A 22,712-nucleotide genomic window follows, 5' to 3' on the forward strand; every position below is an offset into this window, starting at 1 on the left:
GGAGGCGTTTGGTCAATAATGGCCAACACTTAGCTCACAAGGAGGCGTTTGGTCAATGATGGCCAACATAGCTCACAAGGAGGCGTTTGGTCAATGATGGCCAACATAGCTCACAAGGAGGCGTTTGGTCAATGATGGCCAACATAGCTCACAAGGAGGCGTTTGGTCAATGATGGCCAACATAGCTCACAAGGAGGCGTTTGGTCAATGATGGCCAACACTTAGCTCACAAGGAGGCGTTTGGTCAATGATGGCCAACATAGCTCACAAGGAGGCATTTGGTAAACAATGGCCAACACACAGGGACACAAGGGTGGGTTTGGTCAACTCTGGCGATAGATTGAGGTGTTTGGTCAACCTTGGTTAGCTGACAGTCCATGTAGAGGACACAGTAGTCCATTAGAGGTCTTTGTTCTGTGGTGTTTGGTCATCCTTCAATCAATCAATCAGGTATTTATAAAGCGCGGCTTATCACCTGGCGGGTCTCAAGGCGCTGATAGCCTTGACTTATACTACAGATCACCCATAAGCAGATTTAGGGAAGCCTGGATACGATTTATTGTTGTCATTTGGTGTGAAATGAAGAGTAGTTCTTGATCCCTGGTAGCTCAGCTCTGAGGATTATTGTGCGTTACAAATCTGAGTGATTAGATACTGGTCGCAGGTTGGTTTTCGCAAGTGGCATTACCAGGTGATGGGTGGATGTCAGGTTCCTGGGCTGTGAGGAAGCACGTACTGGCTTCACCCTGGGTGTGATGAAGCTGGGTGAGTAGGTGTTTGGACTCTGGGCAACTTTACTCGAGGGGAGTAGGCATTTAAGAGTAACAATTTTAGAGGAAGTATAGACTGCAATGGACTTAGTGGACGTAAGGCGCCATGAAGACTCTAGGGAACAGGAGACACACAGCACTCACCCCAACCTCATCTGGTGATCCCTCCCAAGTGCTCTCTTCCAGACCTCACCCCAAGGACCCCCTAGTGTTCACCCCCAGATCTCACCCCAGGTACCTCTAGTGATCCTCCCCAGTGTCCTACACCAGACCTCACCCCAAGGACCCTCTAGTGTTCATGCCCAGACCTCACTCCAGGGTCCCCTGGTGATCCCTCCCTAGTGCCCGCCTCCAGACCTCACCCCAAGACCAGCCTAGTGTTCATTCCCCAGACCTCACCCCAGGTACCTCTGGGGATCCCTCCCCAGTGCCCTACTCCAGACCTCACCCCAAGACCACCCTAGTGTTCACTTCACAGACCTCACACCAGGCTCCTCTGGTGATCCCTCCCCAGTGCCCGCCTCCAGACCTCACCCCAAGACCACCCTAGTGTTCACTCCACAGACCTCACTCCAGGCTCCTCTGTGGATCCCTCCTCAGTGCCCTCCTCTAGACCTTACCCCAAGGACCCCCTAGTATTCACTCCAAAGACCTCAACTCAGGCTCCTCTGGTGATCCCTCCCCAGTGCCCTCCTCCACACCTCACCCCAAGGACCCCCTAGTGTTCACTCCACAGACCTCACCCCAGGCTCCTCTGGTGATCCATCCCCAGTGCCCTCCTCCAGACCTCATCCCAAGGACCTCCTGGTGTTCACTCCACAGACCTCACCCCAGGCTCCTCTGTGGATCCCTCCCCAGTGACCTCCTCTACACCTTACCCCAAGGACCCCCTAGTGTTCACTCCACAGACCTCACCCCGGGCTCCTCTGGTGATCCCTCCCCAGTGCCCTCCTCCAGACCTCACCCCAAGACCACCCTAGTGTGCACCCCCAGACCTCACCGCAGGCTCCTCTGGGGATCCCTCCCCAGTGCCCTCCTCCAGACCTCACCCCAAGACCACCCTAGTGTTCACTCCACAGACCTCACCCCAGGCTCCTCTGGTGATCCCTCTCCAGTGCCCTCCTCCAGACTTCACCCCAAGGACCTCCTAGGGTTTACCCCTCAGATCTCACTCCAGGCTCCTCTGGTGATCCCTCCCCAGTGCCCTCCTCCAGACCGCACCTCAGACTCCCCTAGCGCTCACGCCCAAAGTAGACCTCACTCAGGCCGCACTGAGCGCTCTCAGCACTCACCATAGTCGGGGATGTAGCCATTTCCTCTCCTCAAGACTAGCTTGATCTTGTTGCCCCCGCTGCGTATCTGCTCCACGGCCTCGGCGTGGCTCATGCCCACTGTGCGTGTGCCATTGATCTCCAAGAGCTGGTCGCTGACCTGAGGGCACACGGAGGAGACACATAGCATGTCAGACACATCGCGACACGGGGAGAGACACAAGGCATGTCAGACACATCGCGACACGGGGAGAGACACAAGGCATGTCAGACACATCGCGACACGGGGGGAGACACAAGGCATGTCAGACACATCGCGACACGGGGAGAGACACAAGGCATGTCAGACACATCGCGACACGGGGAGAGACACAAGGCATGTCAGACACATCGCGACACGGGGGAGACACAAGGCATGTCAGACACATCGCGACACAGGGAGAGACACAAGGCATGTCAGACACATCGCGACACAGGGGGAGACACAAGGCATGTCAGACACATCGCAACACGGGGAGAGACACAAGGCATGTCAGACACATCACGACACGGGGAGAGACACAAGGCATGTCAGACACATCACGACACGGGGAGAGACACAAGGCATATCAGACACATCGCGACACGGGGAGAGACACAAGGCATGTCAGACACATCGCGACACGGGGAGAGACACAAGGCATATCAGACACATCGCGACACGGGGAGAGACACAAGGCATGTCAGACACATCGCGACACAGGGGGAGACACAAGGCATGTCAGACACATCGCAACACGGGGAGAGACACAAGGCATGTCAGACATATCGCAACACGGGGAGAGACACAAGGCATGTCAGACACATCGCGACACGGGGAGAGGCACAAGGCATGTCAGACACATCGCGACACGGGGAGAGACACAAGGCATGTCAGACACATCACGACATGGGGAGAAACACAAGGCACGTCAGACACATCACGACATGGGGAGAGACACAAGGCATGTTAGACACAGCGTGTTAGACACATCGCGACATGGGGAGAGACACAAGGCATGTTAGACACAGCGTGTTAGACACATCGCGACATGGGGAGAGACACAAGGCATGTTATTCACATCGCGACACGGGGAGAGACACAAGGCATGTTAGACACATCACAACATGGGAAGAGACACAGAAACATGTAAGAGGCCCTAGAAAAAGGTGAGATGTCTGCATGCTGGGTGCACAGAGCCTACCCCGTGGCACGTGTGTATGCTGGGTGCACAATAACCCACCCGTGGCACGAGTGTATGTTGGGTGCACAATATCCCAGCCGTGGCACGAGTGTATGCTGGGTACACAGAGCCCACCCCTTGGCACATGTGTATAATGGGTACACAGAGCCCTCCCCTCGGCACGTGTGCATCCTTGGTGCACAGAGCCCTCCCCTTGGCATGGTTGCATGCTGGATGCACAGAGCCCACTCCTTGGCACATGTGTATAATGGGTGCACAATGCCCACCCCGTGGCACGAGTGCATGCTTGGTGCCCAGACCCCACCCTTGGCAGTGTGTATGTTGGGTGCACAGAGCCCACCCCGTGGCACGCGTGCTTGCTGGGTACAGAAGGGAATGGCACCAGCTGGCACTTCCTGGCACAGATGAAACGCATGGCCAGCTGCCAGGGCCAGATAAACACGCGCAGGCTACAACAACGGGGGAAGGGGCCGAGAGGGGGGTGAGGGCGGGGCTAAAAGAGGAAGGAAGTAGGGAAAGCAGAAAGTGGCACAGAGGAGGGAAAGTGAGAGAGAGGATGACGGGAAGGAGCAGAAAGGCAGAGAAGATGGGAGGGAGGAGGTAAGAAGGATAGAGTGGAGATAACAAGGAAGGTAGGAAAGAAGAAGGAAGAGAGGAGAGAAGAATAAAGAATAAGAAGGAAGAGAGGCGAGAAGAAGGGAGAAGAAAGAGAAGAAGGAAGAGAAGAAGGACGAGTGGAGATAACAAGGAAGGTAGGAAAGAAGAAGGAATAGAGGAGAGAAGAAGGAAGAAAAAAGAGAAGAATCAAGAGAAGAAGGAAGAGAGGAGAGAAGAATAAAGAAGAAGGAAGAGAGGATAGAAGAAAGAAGAAGAGAGAAGAAGGAAGAGAGGCGAGAAGAATAAAGAAGAAGGAAGAGAGGAGAGATGAAAGAAGAAGAAGGAAGAAGAAAGAGAAGGAGGAAGAGTGGAGATAACAAGGAAGGTAAGAAAGAAGAAGGAAGAAAGGAGAGATGAAAGAAGAGAGGAGAGAAAAGAAGGAGGAAGGACAGAAGAAAGAAGAAGGAAGAGAGTAGAGAAGAATAAAGAAGGAAGAGAAGAGAGAAAAGAAGGAAGAGAGGAGCGATGAAAGAAGCGAGGAGAGAAGAAGAAAGAGGAGAGGAGAAGGAAGAGAGGAGAGAAGAAGGAAGATGAGAGGAGAAGGAAGAGAGGCGAGAAGAAAGAAGAGAGGACAGAAGGAAGAAGAGAGAAGAAGGAAGAGAGGAGAACTAAGACAGGGCTGATGGGTGAGAAAGTAACCGGGAAGAGAAGGCATCCAAGAGAAAGTCAGAGACAGAGAGAAAGGGAAGAGCGTGTGCTGATGGTGCGTTGGGACGTGTGGATGGTGTGTTGGGGATGTGTTGAGATGTGTTGGGGCGTGGTGATGGTGTATTGAGGGTGTGTTTATGATATGTTGGAGATGTGATGGGGTGTGTTAAGGGTGTGTTGATGGTGTATTGAGGGTGTGTTGGGGATATGTTGAGATGTGCTGAGATTGTTTTGATGGTGTGCTGATGGTGTGTTTATAGTGTGTTGGGGATGTGTTGAGATGTGGTGGGGTTTGTTGGTGGTGTCTTGGGGTGTGTTGATGGTGTGTTATGGTGTGCTGAAATGTTCCGGTGTGTTGGTGGTGTCTTGGGGTGTGTTGAGATGTGTTCAGGATGGGTTGAGATGTGTTGGAGTGTGTTGGTGGTGCGTTGATGGTGTCTAGGGTTGTCTTAATGGTGTGTTGCAGTGTGTTGATTGGGTGCTGGGGATGTGTTGAGATGTGCTGGGGTGTGTTGATGGTGTATTGAGGGTGTGTTGAGATGTGTTGGAGTGTGTTGGTGGTGCGTTGGGGATATGTTGAGATGTGCTGGGATGTGTTGAGGTTGTGAGGATGGTGTGTTGGGGATATGTTGATGCTGTGTTGATGGTGTGTTGGGGATGTGTTAAGATATAGGGGGTCATTCTGACCCTGGCGGCCACCGACCACGGGAGCACCGCCAACAGGCTGGCGGTGCTCCCACGAGCATTCTGACCGCGGCGGTTCAGCCGCGGTCAGAAGCGGAAAGTCAGCGGTCTCCCGCCGACTTCCCGCTGCTCGGGGGAATCCTCCATGGCTGCGGAGCGCGCTCCGCAGCCATGGGGATTCTGACACCCCCTACCGCCATCACCGCCAGGAACAGGATGACGGTAGGGGGTGCCACGGGGCCCCTGGGGGCCCCTGCAGTGCCCATGCCAATGGCATGGGCACTGCAGGGGCCCCCGTAAGAGGGCCCCACTGTGTATTTCAGTGTCTGCAATGCAGACACTGAAATACGCGATGGGTGCAAACTGCACCCGTCGCACCCCTGCAACTACGCCAGCTCAATTCTGAGCCGGCGTCCTCGTTGCAGGGGCATTTCCTCTGGGCCGGCGGGCGCTCTTTTGGAGAGCGCCCGCCGGCCCAGAGGAAATGTCTGAATGGCCGCCGCGGTCTTATGACCGCGGTGCGGTCATTTGGCGGCTCCCTCCAGGCGGGCGGCGCCCGCCGCCCGCCGGGCTCAGAATGAGCCCCATAATGAGGTGTGTTGGTGGTGTGTTGGGGTGTGTTGATGGTGTGTTTGGATGCGCTGATGGTGTGTTCGGGTGTGCTGGTGGTGTGTTGGTGATGTGCTGGGGATGTGTTGAGATGTGTTGATGATGTGTTGAGATGTGTAGGTGGTGTGTTAGTGGTGTGTTTGTGGGTGTGTTGGTGGTGTGTTGGGGTGTGTTGGTGGTGTGTTAGTGGTGTGTTGGGGTGTGTTGGTGGTGTGTTAGTGGTGTGTTAGTGGTGTGTTGGGGTGTGTTGGTGGTGTGTTAGTGGTGTGTTGGGGTGTATTAGGGGTGTGTTGGGGTGTGTTAGTGGTGTGTTGTGGTGTGTTGGTGGTGTGTTAGTGGTGTGTTGGGGTGTGTAGGTGGTGTGTTAGTGGTGTGTTGTGGTGTGTTGGTGGTGTGTTGGGGTGTGCTAGTGGTGTGCTGGGGTTTGTTGGTGGTGTGTAGGTGGTGTGCTAGTGGTGTGTTGGTGGTGTGTTGGTGGTGTGTTAGTGGTGTGTTGGGGTGTGTTGGTGGTGTGTTAGTGGTGTGTTGGGGTGTGTTGGTGGGTGTTAGTGGTGTGTTGGTGGTGTGTTGGGGTGTGTTAGTGGTGTGTTGGGGTGTTTTGGGGTGTGTTTGTGGTGTGTTGGGGTGTGTTAGTGGTGTGTTGGGGTGTGTTGGTGGGTGTTAGTGGTGTGTTGGGGTGTGTTGGGGTGTGTTAGTGGTGTGTTGGGGTGTGTTGGTTGTGTGTTGGGGTGTGTTAGTGGTGTGTTGGGGTGTGTTGGGGTGTGTTAGTGGTGTGTTGGGGTGTGTTGGGGTGTGTTAGTGGTGTGTTGGGGTGTGTTGGTGGTGTGTTAGTGGTGTGTTGGGTGTGTTAGGGGTGTGTTGGGGTGTGTTAGTGGTGTGTTGGGGTGTGTTGGTGGTGTGTTGGGGTGTGTTAGTGGTGTGTTGGTGGTGTGTTGGTGGTGTGTTAGTGGTGTGTTAATGGTTTGTTAGTGGTTTGTTGGGGTGTGTTAGTGGTGTGTTGGGGTGTGTTGGTGGTATGTTGGTGTGTTGGTGGTGTGTTGGGGTGTGCTAGTGGTGTGTTAGTGGTGTGTTGGGGTGTGTTGGTGGTGTGTTGGGGTGTGTTAGTGGTGTGTTGGGGTGTGTTGGTGGTGTGTTAGTGGTGTGTTGGGCTGTGTTAGTGGTGTGTTGGGGTGTGTTGGTGGGTGTTAGTGGTGTGTTGGGGTGTGTTAGTGGTGTGTTGGGGTGTGTTGGTGGTGTGTTGCGGTGTGTTAGTGGTGTGTTGGGGTGTGTTAGTGGTGTGTTGGGGTGTGTTGGGGTGTGTTAGTGGTGTGTTGGGGTGTGTTGGTGGTGTGTTAGTGGTGTGTTGGGGTGTGTTAGTGGTGTGTTGGGGTGTGTTGGTGGGTGTTAGTGGTGTGTTGGGGTGTGTTAGTGGTGTGTTGGGGTGTGTTGGAGGTGTGTTAGTGGTGTGTTGGGGTGTGTTAGTGGTGTGTTGGGGTGTGTTGGTGGTGTGTTGGGGTGAGTTAGTGGTGTGTTGGGGTGTGTTGGTGGTGTGTTAGTGGTGTGTTGGGGTGTGTTAGTGGTGTGTTGGGGTGTGTTGGTGGGTGTTAGTGGTGTGTTGGGGTGTGTTAGTGGTGTGTTGGGGTGTGTTGGAGGTGTGTTGGGGTGTGTTATTGGTGTGTTGGGGTGTGTTGGTGGTGTGTTAGTGGTGTGTTGGGGTGTGTTGATGGTGTGTTGGGGTGTGTTGGTGGTGTGTTAGTGGTGTGTTAGTGGTGTGTTAGTGGTGTGTTGGGGTGTGTTGGTGGTGTGTTAGTGGTGTGTTGGGGTGTGTTAGTGGTGTGTTGGGGTATGTTGGGGTGTGTTGGTGGTGTGTTAGTGGTGTGTTGGGGTGTGTTGGTGGTGTGTTAGTGGTGTGTTGCGGAGTGTTTGTGGTGCTGGACACAGTGACAGACTGCTGCACACAGAGGAGTTGCAGCTGAAGTAGACAGCTACACGCCGTATGAGAGGGCTGACTGCTGCGTGCACAGCATCAAAGGGTTGGACTGCTACAAAGACACATCATCCTGCAGAGAGACAGTCTTCTGCACTCCGAGACATGCTGCTACAGAGACAGGCTGCTACAGAGACAGGCACAGAGACAGGCTGCTACAGAGACAGGCACAGAGACATACTGCTACAGAGACAGGCTGCTACAGAGACAGGCACAGAGACATACTGCTACAGAGACAGGCTGCTACATGCAGAGACAGACTGCTGGAAACTCAGACAGACAGCAGCAGAGAGAGACAGACTGGTAGAGAGAGGGGCAATTAGACACAGAGACAGTCTGCTGCACACCGAGACACACTGCTACGGAGACAGGCTGCTACACGCAGAGACAGACTGCTGCACAAAGAGACAAGCAGCTGCAGACAGAGACTGCCACAGACAGAGATAGACTGCTGCAGACACACAGACAGGTTGCAGAGTCAGAGACAAACTGCTGCACACACTGAGACAGGTTGCAGAGATATACAGCCACAGACAGAGACAGACCTGCACACACACCGATGCTGCAGGCAGAGACAGACTGCTGCAGAGACAGCCTGCTGCAGACACAGGACAGGTTTCTGAGACAGAGACAGACCGCTCCAGACAAACTGCTGCACACACAGAGACTGCTGCACACACGCACACATGTCGCAGAGACAGCCAACTGAAGACAGAGGCCGACTTCTGCACACACACAGATGCTGCAGACAAAGACAGACTGCAGAGACAGACTGCTGCACACACAGAGATTGCTGCAGACACAGAGACAGGTTGTAGAGACAGAGACAGACTGCTGCACACACAGAGACAGGTTGGAGAGACAGAGACAGGCTGCTGCACACACAAAGACTGCTGCAGACACGCACACAGGTTGCAGAGACAGCCAGCTGCAGACAGAGACCGACTTCTGCACACACACAAATGCTGAGGACAAAGACAGACTGCAGAGACAGACTGCTGCACACACAGAGATTGCTGCAGACACACAGTTTGCAGAGACAGGAACAGACTGCTGCAGTCACAGAGACAGATTGCAGAGACAGATAGACTGCTGCACGCACAAAGAGCTGCAAAGAGAGATTGCAAAGAAAGAGACAGACTGCTGCACACGAAGAGACAGGTTGCAGAGACAAACTGCTGCACACACAGAGACAGGTTGCAGAGACAAACTGCTGAAGACACAGAGACTGCTGCAGACACAGAGACAGGTTGCTGAGACAGAGACAGACCGCTCCAGACAAACTGCTGCACATGCAGAGACTGCTGCAGACACGCACACATGTCGCAGAGACAGCCAGCTGCAGACAGAGACCGACTTCTGCACACACACAGATGCTGCAGACAAAGACAGACAGGTTGCTGAGACAGACTTCTGCAGACACAGAGACAGCTGCAGACACAGAGACAGCCCGGTACCTGCATCCTGCCGCTCCTCTCGGCCGGCCCCCCCTCCATCATGCCTCGCACGTAGATGCTCATCTTGTACTCACTGCCCCCCCGCAGGCTGAAGCCGAAGCCGGTGGGGCCCCTCTGGAGCTCCACCCGGTACTGTCCGCCCTCCGGGGCCAGCTCTGCCTGCAAGCAGAAGAGGGCAGTGGTGGATAGAGTGCTCTGGGCAGGCCCACCCGAGGGTCCCTGGGGTCAGCTGGGGGACTGCCCTACAGTACTGCCCTACGGTACTGCCCTCTGATACTGCCCTGTCTGTGCCTGACACTGCCCTATTGTACTGCGCTACGGTACTGGCCTACGGCACTGCCCTCTGGTACTCCCCTACGTTACTGCCCGCTGGTACTCCCCTACGTTACTGCCCGCTGGTACTGCCCTCTGGCACTGCCCTACGGTACTGTCCTCTGATACTGCCCTGTCTGTGCCTGGCACTGCCCTCTGGTACTGCCCTCTGGCACTGCCCTATGATACTGTCCTACGGTACTGCCCTCTGGTTCTCCCCTACGGTACTGCCCTCTGGCACTGGGCTACGGTACTGTTCTCTGGTACTCCCCTACGGTACTGCCCTCTGGCACTGCCCTATGGTACTGCCCTCTGACACTGCCCTACGGTACTGTCCTCTGGCACTGCCCTACGGTACTGTCCTATAATAGTGCCTTGTCTGTGTCTGGCACTGACCTCTGGTACTGCGCTCTGGCACTGCCCTACAGTACTGCCCTCTGACACTGCCTTATGGTACTGTCCTCTGGCACTGCCCTCTCTGCCCTCCTCTGAAACTGCCCTGTCTGTGTCTGGCACTGCCCTCTGTTACTGCCCTCTGGCACTGCCCTACAGTACTGTCCTCTGATAGTGCCCTGTCTGTGTCTGGCACTGACCTCTGGTACTGCACTATGGTACTGCCCTACGGTACTGTCCACTGGCACTGCCCTAAAGTACTGGCCTCTGGCACTGCCCTATCTGTGCCTGGCACTGCCCTCTGGTACTGCCCTCTGGTTTTGCCCTCTGGCCCACCCGGTACTGTCTGCCCTGCGGGGCCATCTCTGCCAGCAATCAGAAGAGGGCAGTGGTGGGCAGAGAGCGTTGGACACGCCTCCCTGAGGTCCCACGGGTCCTAGGGGTCCCTGGGGTCAGCTGGGGGCCTGCCCTACGGTACTGCCCTCTGTTACTGCCCTATGGTACTGCCCTCTTGTTCTGCGGTACTGCCTGTCTGTGCCTGGTACTGCCCTCAGGTACTGCCCTCTGGAGCTCCATCCTGTACTGTCTGCCCTCTAGGGCCAGCTCAGCCTGCAAGCAGAAGAGGGCAGTGGTGGGCAGAGTGCTCTGGGCAAGCCCACCATGAGGTCCGAGTGGTCCCCGGGTCAGCTGGAGTCTGTCCTCTGGTACTGCCCTGTCTGTGCCTGATACTTCCCTCTGGGGCCTGTGGCACTGCCCCGGCTGCAACTGGTACTGCCCTCTGGAACTTATGCACTGCCCTCTGGGGCCTATGGCACTGCCCTGGCTGCAACTGGCACTGCCCTCTGAGACATATGCACTGCCCTCTGGGGCCTATGGCAGTGCCCCGGCTGCAACTGGCACTGCCCTAGGAGAACTATGGCACTGCCCTGGCTGCAGTTGGTACTGCCCTCTGGTTTCTGTGGCACTGCCTTGGCAATGGCTGGTACTGACCTGTGGGACCTTTGGCACTACCCTGGCTACAACTTTTTGGGAGGAACACTCAAGATCAAACATAATGGACTTTTGAAGTTAACATGGATTAATATTTGACTGTTCAGTGAACTTGAATGAGATTGGATTTATATATATCTCCTTTTTATGTTGTTTTAGGGATTGAGCAATGAATTATCAGGGGGTGCATGGTTTTATATGTTTGGAAATTAAAGACCTAGTAAATTAATGATTTATCACTGTTTTTGATTTACTGCTTTTCTGTGAGCCATGTACTATAATAATATGTGTTGAAAAAATTGTTTTTATATATATACAAATTTACCATAGGGGTGAAAGCATGCAATTTTTGGGACAATTGTACACATGTTCAACGGGTGCCTCAGTATTTTCATAAGACTGTTTATTTAGCCAACATTTGGGGTTTTAGGGTGTATTCCCCATTGTAGTGCACCGTTGCAGATGTAGGAGTCAGACTAATATAATTATAAGCTAGTTCTCCTTGGTGCGCCATTTCTCCCAGTAAAATGCACTCCTTCTGGTAGAGATTATAGCCTGGCTACAACTTGTACTACCCTCTTGTTCCTGTGGCACTGCCCTGGCTATGCCTGGCACTCCACCAGCTACACCTGGCACTTCTGTGGCTACCCCGGGCACTGTCCAACTCCACCTGGCATTCCCCTAGCTACAGCTGTCTCTACCCCACCTGTTCCTGGCACTGCACTTCTACACCTGGCACTGCTCCAGTTATACCTGTCTCTGCCCAACCTGTACCTGGCACTATCCTTCTACACCTGGCACTGCTCTGGGCACAGCTGCCTCTGCATCACCTACTCCTAACACTGCCCTTTTCTACATCTGGAACTGCCCTTCATTACACCTGACACTGCTCAGACTACAACTGTCTAACACTGGCCAGCAGTGCCAGGCACTGCCTAGCCTTGGCACTGCCCTTTGTTACTCCTGGCACTGCTCTGGTTACGGGGGCCCTGCCCCTGCTCTCTCTCTCACACAGGCCCACAATCTCTGTCTGCACACACAATAACTAACCCCCCCACACAGACACGGGTGAACAGGTTAACATGCACACAACCTCTCACACACAACTTCTCTCACTTACAATCTCTCTCACACACAGCCGCTCTTACTCACAGCCTCTCACACTCACAGCCTCTCACTCACAGCCTCTGTCACACAGCCTCTCTCACTCACAACTTCTCACTCACATCCTCTTTCACTCACAGCCTCCGTCACACGCAACCTCTCACACACACACAGCCTCTCACACACACACAGCCTCTCACACTCACAGCCTCTCACACACACACAGCCTCTCTCACTTACAGCTTCTCACACTAACAGCCTCTCACACTCACAGCCTCTCACACACACACAGCCTCTCTCACTCACAGCCTCTCACACTCACAACCTCTCACACTCACAACCTCTCACTCACAGCCTGTCACTCACAGCCTCTCTCAAACACAGCCTCTCACACACAGCCTCACTCACACACAGCCTCTCTCACTCACAGCCTCTCACACTCACAACCTCTCACTCACAGCCTCTCACACTCACAACCTCTCACACTCACAGCCACTCTCCCACACAGCCTCTCTCACTCACAGCCTCTCACACTCATAACCTCTCACTCACAGCCCCTCACACACACAGCCTCTCACACACACACAGCCTCTCTCACTCACAGCCTCTCACACACACAGCCTCTCACACTCACAGCCTCTCACACACAGCCTCACACACACAGCCTCTCACACACACAGCCTCACACACACACAGCCTCTCACACTCACAGCCTCTCACACACAGCCTCACACACACAGCCTCTCACACACAGCCTCTCTCTCTCACTCACAGCCTCTATTACTCACAACCTCTCACTCACAGCCTCTCTCACTCACAACCTGTCATTCACAGCCTCTCTCACTCACAGCCTCTCTCACACAGCGCGCCAGCCATGCTTGGAAGGTGTCACTCATGTGCACACACAACCCCTCCACCCCCTGCCCTTTCACTCCCATCTCTCTGGATGAGGTTGTGGTAACGTTCACTCCCTCGGTGCCCCTTGGAAAGGGTGGGGCAGGGCTGGTACTCACCACCTCAACTGATACCTCTTGTTACCCATTTCCAGCTTGAGAATTAGGCCTGAGTGCAGGGTCAGTCCATGTTACACACTGAGCTCCGCGTGCTTTGCCTTTTTCCTGGGTCTTGACACTGACACATGTCATGTTTCACCTGCACGAGTTTCTGAAGATACAACTGAGGGGCTGTGATAACCATAACACACCCGTGATCCCGCAGAGGCTCTGCAGGCTCCAGGGCCTGTGGTGATGCTTCTGGGGTTGTGTCTTCCATCAGTGTACAGGAGGAGGGCCCTGGTACCTGCGATTCTGTGTCTAGCTCCTCTAGAAGTCATTTACACAAGCTATGTGATCGGCTACCTGTGGTTGTGTGTCTAGCTCCTAAAGAAGGGCCCTTTACACAGGTGATGTTCCTCTGTAGCTGCGGTTGTGTGTCTAGCTCCTACGGAAGGGCCCTTTACACAGGTGATGTGCCTCTGTACCTGCGGTTGTGTGTCTAGCTCCTAAAGAAGGGCCCTTTACACAGGTGATGTTCCTCTGTAGCTGCGGTTGTGTGTCTAGCTCCTATAGAAGTCATTCACACAAGCTATGTGATCTGCTACCTGCGGTTGTGTGTCTAGCTCCTACGGAAGGGCCCTTTACACAGGTGATGTGCCTCTGTACCTGCGGTTGTGTGTCTAGCTCCTACGGAAGGGCCCTTTACACAGGTGATGTGCCTCTGCTACCTGCGGTTGTGTTTCTAGCTCCTATAGAAGGGCCCTTTACACAGGTGATGTGCCTCTGTACCTGCGGTTGTGTGTCTAGCTCCTATAGAAGGGCCCTTTACACAGGTGATGTGCCTCTGTAGCTGCAGTTGTGTGTCTAGCTTCTATAGAAGGGCCCTTTACACAAGTGATGTGCCTCTGTAACTGCGGTTGTGTGTCTAGCTCCTATAGAAGGGCCCTTTACACGGGGGTGATTTGCCTCTGTAGCTGCGTTTGTGTGTCTAGCTCCTATAGAAGTCAATTACACAAGGTATGTGATCTGCTACCTGCGGTTGTGTGTCTAGCTCCTATAGAAGGGCCCTTTACACAGGTGATGTGCCTCTGTAGCTGCAGTTGTGTGTCTAGCTCCTACTGAAGGGCCCTTCACACAGGTGATGTGCCTCTGTACCCGCGGTTGTGTGTCTAGCTCCTACTGAAGGGCCCTTTACACAGGTGTTGTGCCTCTGTACCTGCGGGTGTGTGTTTAGCTCCTACAGAAGGGCCCTTTTCACAAGGTGATTTGCTTCTGTAGCTGCGGTTGTGTGTCTAGCTCCTATAGAAGTCATTCACACAAGCTATGTGATCCTCTATCTGCGGTTGTGTGTCTAGCTCCTAAAGAAGGGTCCTTTACACAGGTGATGTGCCTCTGTACCTGCGGTTGTGTGACTAGCTCCTACAGAAGGGCCCTTTACACAGGTAATATGCCTCTGTACCGGCGATTGTGTGTCTAGCTCCTAAAGAAGGGTTCCTTTACACAGGTGATGTGCCTCTGTACCTGCGGTTGTGTGTCTAACTCCTACAGAAGGGCCCTTTACACAGGTGATGTGCCTCTGTACCTGCGGTTGTGTGTCTAGCTCCTACAGAAGGACCCTTTACACAAGGTGATGTGCCTCTGTAGATGCAGTTGTGTGTCTAGCTCCTAAATAAGTCATTTACACAAGCTATGTGATCTCATAACTGTGGTTGTGTGTCTAGATCCTAAAGAAGGGCCCTTTACACAGCTGATGTGCCTCTGTACCTGCGGTTGTGTGTCTAGCTCCTAAAGACGTGCCCTTTACACAGGTGATGTGCCTCTGTACCTGCGGTTGTGTGTCTAGCTTCTACAGAAGGGCCCTTTACACAGGGGTGATTTGCCTCTGTAGCTGCGGTTGTGTGTCTAGCTCCTATAGAAGTCATTTACACAAGGTATGTGATCTGCTACCTGCGGCTATGTGTCTAGCTCCTATAGAAGGACCCTTTACACAGGTGATGTGCCTCTGTAGCTGTGGTTGTATGTCTAGCTCCTAAAGAGGTCATTTACACAAGCTATGTGATCTGCTACCTGCTGTTGTGTGTCTAGCTCCTAAAGAATGGCCCTTTACACAGGTGATGTGCCTCTGTAGCTGCGGTTGTGTGTCTAGCTCCTATAGAAGTCATTCACACAAGCTATGTGATCGGCTATCTGCGGTTGTGTGTCTAGCTCCTAAAGAAGGGCCCTTTACACAGGTGATGTTCCTCTGTAGCTGCGGTTGTGTGTCTAGCTCCTAAAGAAGTCATTCACACAAGCTATGTGATCTGCTACCTGTGGTTGTGTTTCTAGACCCTAAGTACAAGCCCTTCACAGAAGAGATGTTCCGGATAGACATGGCTGTGTGTCTAGCGCCTAAGTACAGGCCCTTCACAGAAGCGTTGTACCGGGTAGACACGGTTGTGTGTCTAGCACCTAAATACAGGCCCGTCACAGAAGCGGTGTGCCCAGGGAGACACGGCTGTGTGTCTAGTTCCTAAATACAGGCCCTTCACAGGGCACGGGTAGACACGGTTGTGTGTCTAGCGACTAAATACAGGCCCTTCACAGAAGCGGTGTGCCCGGGTAGAAACGCCTAAGTGCAGGCACTTCACAGAAACTGTGTGCCCGGGCAGCCAGGATTGTGTGTCTAGCGCCTAAAGATAGGCCATTGACAGAAGCGGTGTGCCCCAGCGCCTGCGTGTGTCTATCTAGCGCCTAAAGAAGCGGAGGATTGATGCAAGCCGTTAGTGTGAGCCACACCCATGTGCCCCGGGTCCTGTGGTCTTGTGTCTTTCAGTCCATGTAGACAAGTGAGGGCGCCCCTGGTGGATGTGACCTGTACCTGGCCTTGTGGCTTTCTGGACTCCACAGGTTGCGGGGCCCGGGGCCCTTGGGTCACTGGACTGGAGGGCGTCCTCTTTTCATCCACCTCGATCTCTGCGGCTTCGGAAATACTCTCCACATCTGAGGTAAACAGAGACACACAGTCAGGCAGGAGTATGGATGGGCAAGGAGAGACAAAAGGACCAGTGAGAAGAGTTAGTGACCAAAGACACACAAACAAAAGAACCAGTGAGAAGAGTTAGCGACCAAAGACACACAAACAGAAGAACCAGTGAGAAGAGTTATTGACCAAAGACACACAAACAGAAGAACCCGTGAGAAGAGTTATTGACCAAAGACACACAAACAAAATAACGAGTGAGAGGAGTTAGTGACCAAAGACACACAAACAAAAGAATCAGTGAGAAGAGTTAGTGACCAAAGACACACAAACAGAAGAACCCGTGAGAAGCGTTATTGACCAAAGACACACAAACAAAATAACCAGTGAGAGGAGTTTGTGACCAAAGTCACACAAACAAAAGAACTAGTGAGAGGAGTTAGTGACCAAAGGCACACAAACAAAAGAATCAGTGAGAAGAGTTAGTGACCAAAGTCACACAAACAGAAGAACCTGTGAGAAGGGTTAGTGACCAAAGACACACAAACAAAAGAACCAGTGAGAAGAGTTAGTGACCAAAGACACACAAACAAAAGAATGAATGAGAGGAGTTAGTGTTCAAAGACACACAAACAAAAGAACCAGTGAGAAGAGTTAGTGACCAAAGACACACAAAGAACCAGTGAGAGGAGTTAGTGACCAAAGACACACAAACAAAGAGCCAGTGAGAGGAGTTAATGACCAAAGACACACAAAGAACCAGTGAGAGGAGTTAGTGACCAAAGACACACAAACAAAGAACCAGTGAGAGGAGTTAGTGACCAAAGACACACAAACAAAAGAACCAGTGAGAAGAGTTGATGACCATATTTATGGCCTTTGTGATGCAGGGTGTGTAAAACAATACCACATATCCCGTTCTTTCCCGTACTAGTGCCCTTTTGGCAGCCTAGCGCCAGCGCAGGCTCCCTTGCACATTGGTGCGAGGGTGCCTGTGATGTCAGCAGGATTGTTTTCAACATCCCATGTGCAGAGTTAGGCCACACAGCCACTTACACATATCTACAAAGCCATGAAAAGCCACGCAAATAAGAGGGTTTGCCACACACGTACCACCTTGTGTGGTGATAACAGGCTGTAACCCACTCATACATATGCCCCTTAGTGATACCAGGGACACAGAAAGTAGAACAAGTGACGAGCCTCAGTGACCACAGGGACACAAACAGAAGAACCAGTGACAAGCCTCTGTGACCACAGAGACACACACAGAAGAACCAGTGACAAGCCTCAGTGGCCACAGGGACACAGAAAGAAGAACCAGGGACAAGCCTCAGTGGCCACAGGAACACAGAAAGAAGAACCAGTGACAAGCCTCAGTGGCCACAGGAACACAGAAAGAAGAACCAGTGACAAGCCTCAGTGACCACAGACACACACAGAAGAACCAGTGACAAGCCTCAGTGACCACAGGGACACAGAAAGAAGAACCAGTGACAAGCCTCAGTGACCACAGGGACACAGAAAGAAGAACCAGGGACAAGCCTCAGTGACCACAGAGACACACAGAAGAACCAGTGACAAGCCTCAGTGGCCACAGGGACACAGAAAGAAGAACCAGGGACAAGCCTCAGTGACCACAGAGACACACACAGAAGAACCAGTGACAAGCCTCAGTGACCACAGAGACACACACAGAAGAACCAGTGACAAGCCTCAGTGACCACAGGGACACAGAAAGAAGAACCAGGGACAAGCCTCAGTGACCACAGAGACACACACAGAAGAACCAGTGACAAGCCTCAGTGGCCACAGGGACACAGAAAGAAGAACCAGTGACAAGCCTCAGTTACCACAGACACACACAGAAGAACCAGTGACAAGCCTCAGTGACCACAGGGACACAGAAAGAAGAACCAGTGACAAGCCTCAGTGACCGCAGACACACACAGAAGAACCAGTGACAAGCCTCAGTGGCCACAGGGACACAGAAAGAAGAACCAGGGACAAGCCTCAGTGACCGCAGAGACACACAGAAGAACCAGTGACAAGCCTCAGTGGCCACAGGGACACAGAAAGAAGAACCAGTGACAAGCCTCAGTGACTACAGGGACACAAACAGAAGAACCAGTGACAAGCCTCTGTGACCACAGAGACACACACAGAAGAACCAGTGACAAGCCTCAGTGACCACAGAGACACACACAGAAGAACCAGTGACAAGCCTCAGTGACCACAGACACACACAGAAGAACCAGTGACAAGCCTCAGTGAGAACCAGTGACAAGCCTCAGTGACCACAGACACACACAGAAGAACCAGTGACAAGCCTCAGTGACCACAGGGACACAGAAAGAAGAACCAGGGACAAGCCTCAGTGACCACAGACACACACAGAAGAACCAGTGACAAGCCTCAGTGGCCACAGGGACACAGAAAGAAGAACCAGGGACAAGCCTCAGTGACCACAGAGACACACACAGAAGAACCAGTGACAAGCCTCAGTGGCCACAGGGGCACAGAAAGAAGAACCAGGGACAAGCCTCAGTGACCACAGGGACACAAACAGAAGAACCAGTGACAAACCTCTGTGACCACAGAGACACACACAGAAGAACCAGTGACAAGCCTCAGTGACCACAGAGACACACACAGAAGAACCAGTGACAAGCCTCAGTGACCACAGACACACACAGAAGAACCAGTGACAAGCCTCAGTGAGAACCAGTGACAAGCCTCAGTGACCACAGACACACACAGAAGAACCAGTGACAAGCTTCAGTGACCACAGGGTCACAGAAAGAAGAACCAGGGACAAGCCTCAGTGACCACAGACACACACAGAAGAACCAGTGACAAGCCTCAGTGGCCACAGGGACACAGAAAGAAGAACCAGGGACAAGCCTCAGTGACCACAGAGACACACACACAAGAACCAGTGACAAGCCTCAGTGGCCACAGGGGCACAGAAAGAAGAACCAGGGACAAGCCTCAGTGACCACAGAGACACACACAGAAGAACCAGTGACAAGCCTCATGGGCCACAGGGACGCAGAAAGAAGAACCAGGGACAAGCCTCAGTGACCACAGAGACACACAGAAGAACCAGTGACAAGCCTCAGTGACCACAGGGACACAGAAAGAAGAACCAGTGACAAGCCTCAGTGGCCACAGGGACACACAGGAGAACCAGTGACAAAGCCTTGGTTGCACGCAGCTCTTTTTCTTGGCACACAAATGCCTCTGGCATCCAACACCAATGCATGGGGCCCTTTTGCTCTAAGAAATTGCACTAAATGCCTCAGAACACAAACAGGGAGGCAAGCAGCCACTGGCTGAGTGTGCTCCGGGGGTAGGATTTCCCCCAGCTTACTGCCAGCATTTAACAGTACTGCCTTAGCACAAAATGCACCATTGCATCCAAAATGGACACCAGGACACCTTTTGCAGAAAGCACCAGCGCTGAAGGCATCAGACCACGAATAGTGACCACGAGTGGCTGCTGTAAATGTGCTGTCCCGAGCAGGAGTAATTGCGTAATTATCAGTAATTCAAAGTCAAAGAGTAATGCAAAATTGCCAAATACTTAGATTACTGTGGTGTAATTAAAATTGTGTACAGGCCCATTCATTGGCTGTAAAGGGACTAAACAGAAAAGACAAGCATTGGCAAACACCACTAGATCCCACACATTAGAGACTCACATCTAGGAAACAAAAGGCGGTCAGTACTGAAGGCCCCGCTGCCTTCCTTTAATTCCAAAGATTCTTCTGGACCACCCCCAGGATGGCACGGAACCTTCAGTAAAGCCCTTATTTTGGTTCCATGATATAGAAAGAGAAAAAGGGCTATAAAGAACAGCCCTTTGCCACAGACCTTCATTTCACAAACAAGCACTGGCGATGCAGACAGGTCCTGCCTAGAAATGAATGGCCCCTTTGTGTCAGTGATGGGTTTAGGTACTCACGAAGACATCATACATGCACTCTGTCACTCACCTTTGCACTCATGCATCCATTCATCCATTATCTGGCTCATTAGTGAAATTATCCTCTGGCATAACTGCAATAAACACACACAAATTCAATATATGCTAACTATATTAAAAGAATACAAATAGAAAACAGAAAACATGCTACAGTATAAACACTGCAGGCAGATGCTCGCAATCACAAAACTAAACAGAGCCATGGGGGTGCGTCTTGTAGAGGTACAGTAACTAGTCTATCGTGTCGGCCATCTTGGAATGGTAAAACAATGCTACACTGTGGACCACAGTCTTTCAGAATGGTTCACAGGATGTGGCGCGCTGCAGATAAAATGAGAGGCAAGCAGGAGACCTGTTAGCACTGCCTGGAGAGCTGTGGTACCTCCTTAAGAACATTAATATAAAAATAAGAGAATCTGAGAAATGAAAGGGGAACTGTAAAAGGAGAAAATTCAAGACTAAAGGACTGGCCAAGCAGCCCTGATACTGAAGCGCACTCATTTTCTGGTGGATGGACACATGTGATGAGGAAATGCCGTTGTTGAAGCCGCAAGCGAACCAATGACTGATATGGACTGAACCATAGCCCTATGCCGATCGCTAGGGTGTAAACGACAATCGCACAGAGCAATGGGAGAACAGAGCTGACCCAAAACTCCTCGAGGTATGTATATACATCCATATATTTGGGTGTATGTATATTTATTTATTTATATATATGAGTGTATGTATTATTTATTTTTTATTATAAAATTTCAGCAGACAGCTAAGAAGAAATTCTAGCAGGAAATATCAGTGGTAACCAACACCAAAACCTTTGCCTGCAATGGTAATCGGTGCGATTCCAGGTAACCAAATATCTGTCTGTAGTTTTATTACCAAGAAATAACAACCCCCCTTAAATGCCTATTGGCTTTAACATATGCTTTTCACAATCAATAAGTCAGGCCTCCCAACTTTATCATGGCTTTTGATTATAAAGAATCAGGCCTATAACCTTTATCATTGCCTTGTCACCATAACCAACCCAGACCTACTGTGTTAGTCATAGACTTTTCCCAAAGCGCAAACACCAGGTGTGCCACAGTGAAATTACAAATATGTACACAATTAGTTGACAAAACAATATAAAATCCTGGCTAATAAAGCCTATGAAGGATTGACAAAGGGCTAATTTTCGGGCCCGATGGTTTGTTCAGGCCAACACATGCTTTTCGCAATAAGGAAGTCAGGCCTACTTCCTTTGCCATAATTGCCCATACAAACAGACCAATCCTATGGTGTCTGGTGTAACTTTCTCCAGTGCATCAGTCAGGCCTATGGCCTTTATCATTGGCTTTTCTGCATGAGCGGCCCAGGCCTACTGTTTGAGGGTGAGCTTTTCCTCAAGGCAACCAACAGGCGTACAGTCATAAATTACCAATGTTTACAAATTACAACTGGCGAAGAAAATACTATCTCCCCTAAAGAGCATAAGAAGGATTCTCGGGGTGCGAATCTTCTGCACCCACAGTTTATATGACCAACATCGGGGTCTACTATGGTAATCTGCAAGATTCTGTGAAACAAAATCCCAGACCTAGAAGAAATGTGAAGTATGTCAGTGTAATTCACGTCATTTCTGGAATTTCGCGCTATGATGTTACATGAAATTATCAAAATTAGCCCACATCAAGTAATTAAAGCACCATTTGTGGTAAAAATATAACGAAGGACCGCAACAAAAACGAGAAAAATAGAACGCAAGCGATTACTGCTCAGGAAACCTGTGTTTTTTGCAATTTTTTTTGTTTTGCAAAATGCATTAGTGTTTCAGATGATTTGAAAAACGTTTTGCATCCATGGGTGAACTTCACCAAGTGGAGGCCGTTGCAACCCCCCTGTTAGACCCAGTTTCCTGGGCACCAGGGCACTCAGGGGTTACTACACTCCAATCCCATCAACTGGAGTGTCCCTCACTGGTGTCCCGGGCCCTCAGTGCACCCAAAACTGGATAACCAAGTACTCCTCTCCAGCACTTGACTCTCTCAGGGCAGCGAGACAAAGCAGTCCAAGGCTTACTCAAGGAGGTGAGGTGGACTTAGACTTTCAGAATACAATGCACACCATACTACCAGCTACCATTGCCTGGTGCTTTACTTTTTAAAAAGAAAAGTACTTTAATACACACAAGAGAGATATACTACACAAACGTAGGATAAACAGTGAAAACCAGAGAGACATCGCTCTGGGCCAGAGTTCTGACACCAAACAGTATTCTAGCACCTAGATGCTAAGCACTATAAAAACAATTCGATAGTGGACACACAATTAGAATTACTTATTACAGACCATGTTGCACAAGGTCCCTCTCATTCGCTAGCGCCATGATACTAATCCTTGTATTGTAATGATGTAGCTTCAGCATATGATGTGAAGTCAAATGTCCCAGGTCAGCCCCAGAACCCACCACCCAAAGAACAGAAGTGCCCTCCCGTCCTTAGCAAGGACCCCGCTCTGGTGGCGTCAGGGATCTGATCACAGGTGCCTGATGTCTTTGCGCAGTTTACTGTGCACCGAGGTCGGTGGCTGTCAAAGGAAGATACCGACAAGACTTGTGGGTCTCTGTGCTGAAGTCGCCATGGGATATATTTGTTTTGCATCACAAAAGTGACGCAAATCGACGCAAAAGCTTTTTTTAACCCAT

The 22,712-nt window shown here is 51.6% G+C and overlaps 1 protein-coding gene across 4 annotated transcripts in view; it reads right to left on the minus strand.

Moving 5' to 3' along the window:
- LOC138260874 (membrane-associated guanylate kinase, WW and PDZ domain-containing protein 1-like) overlaps positions 1-22,712 on the minus strand; it is a 420,255-nt gene that overhangs the window by 22,892 nt on the left and 374,651 nt on the right. For 3 of the 4 annotated variants that reach the window (XM_069209315.1, XM_069209317.1, XM_069209318.1), the window contains 3 exons: positions 15,937-16,058; positions 9,286-9,444; positions 2,063-2,201 (listed from right to left, as the gene is read on the minus strand). In XM_069209315.1, the coding sequence (XP_069065416.1) occupies positions 2,063-2,201; positions 9,286-9,444; positions 15,937-16,058 (420 nt within the window). The remainder of the gene's footprint in view (positions 1-2,062; positions 2,202-9,285; positions 9,445-15,936; positions 16,059-22,712) is intronic. The other variant, XM_069209316.1, reaches the window with a different exon arrangement.

This window comes from Pleurodeles waltl, chromosome 10, assembly GCF_031143425.1.
Source record: "Pleurodeles waltl isolate 20211129_DDA chromosome 10, aPleWal1.hap1.20221129, whole genome shotgun sequence".
Lineage (NCBI taxonomy): Eukaryota > Metazoa > Chordata > Amphibia > Caudata > Salamandridae > Pleurodeles > Pleurodeles waltl.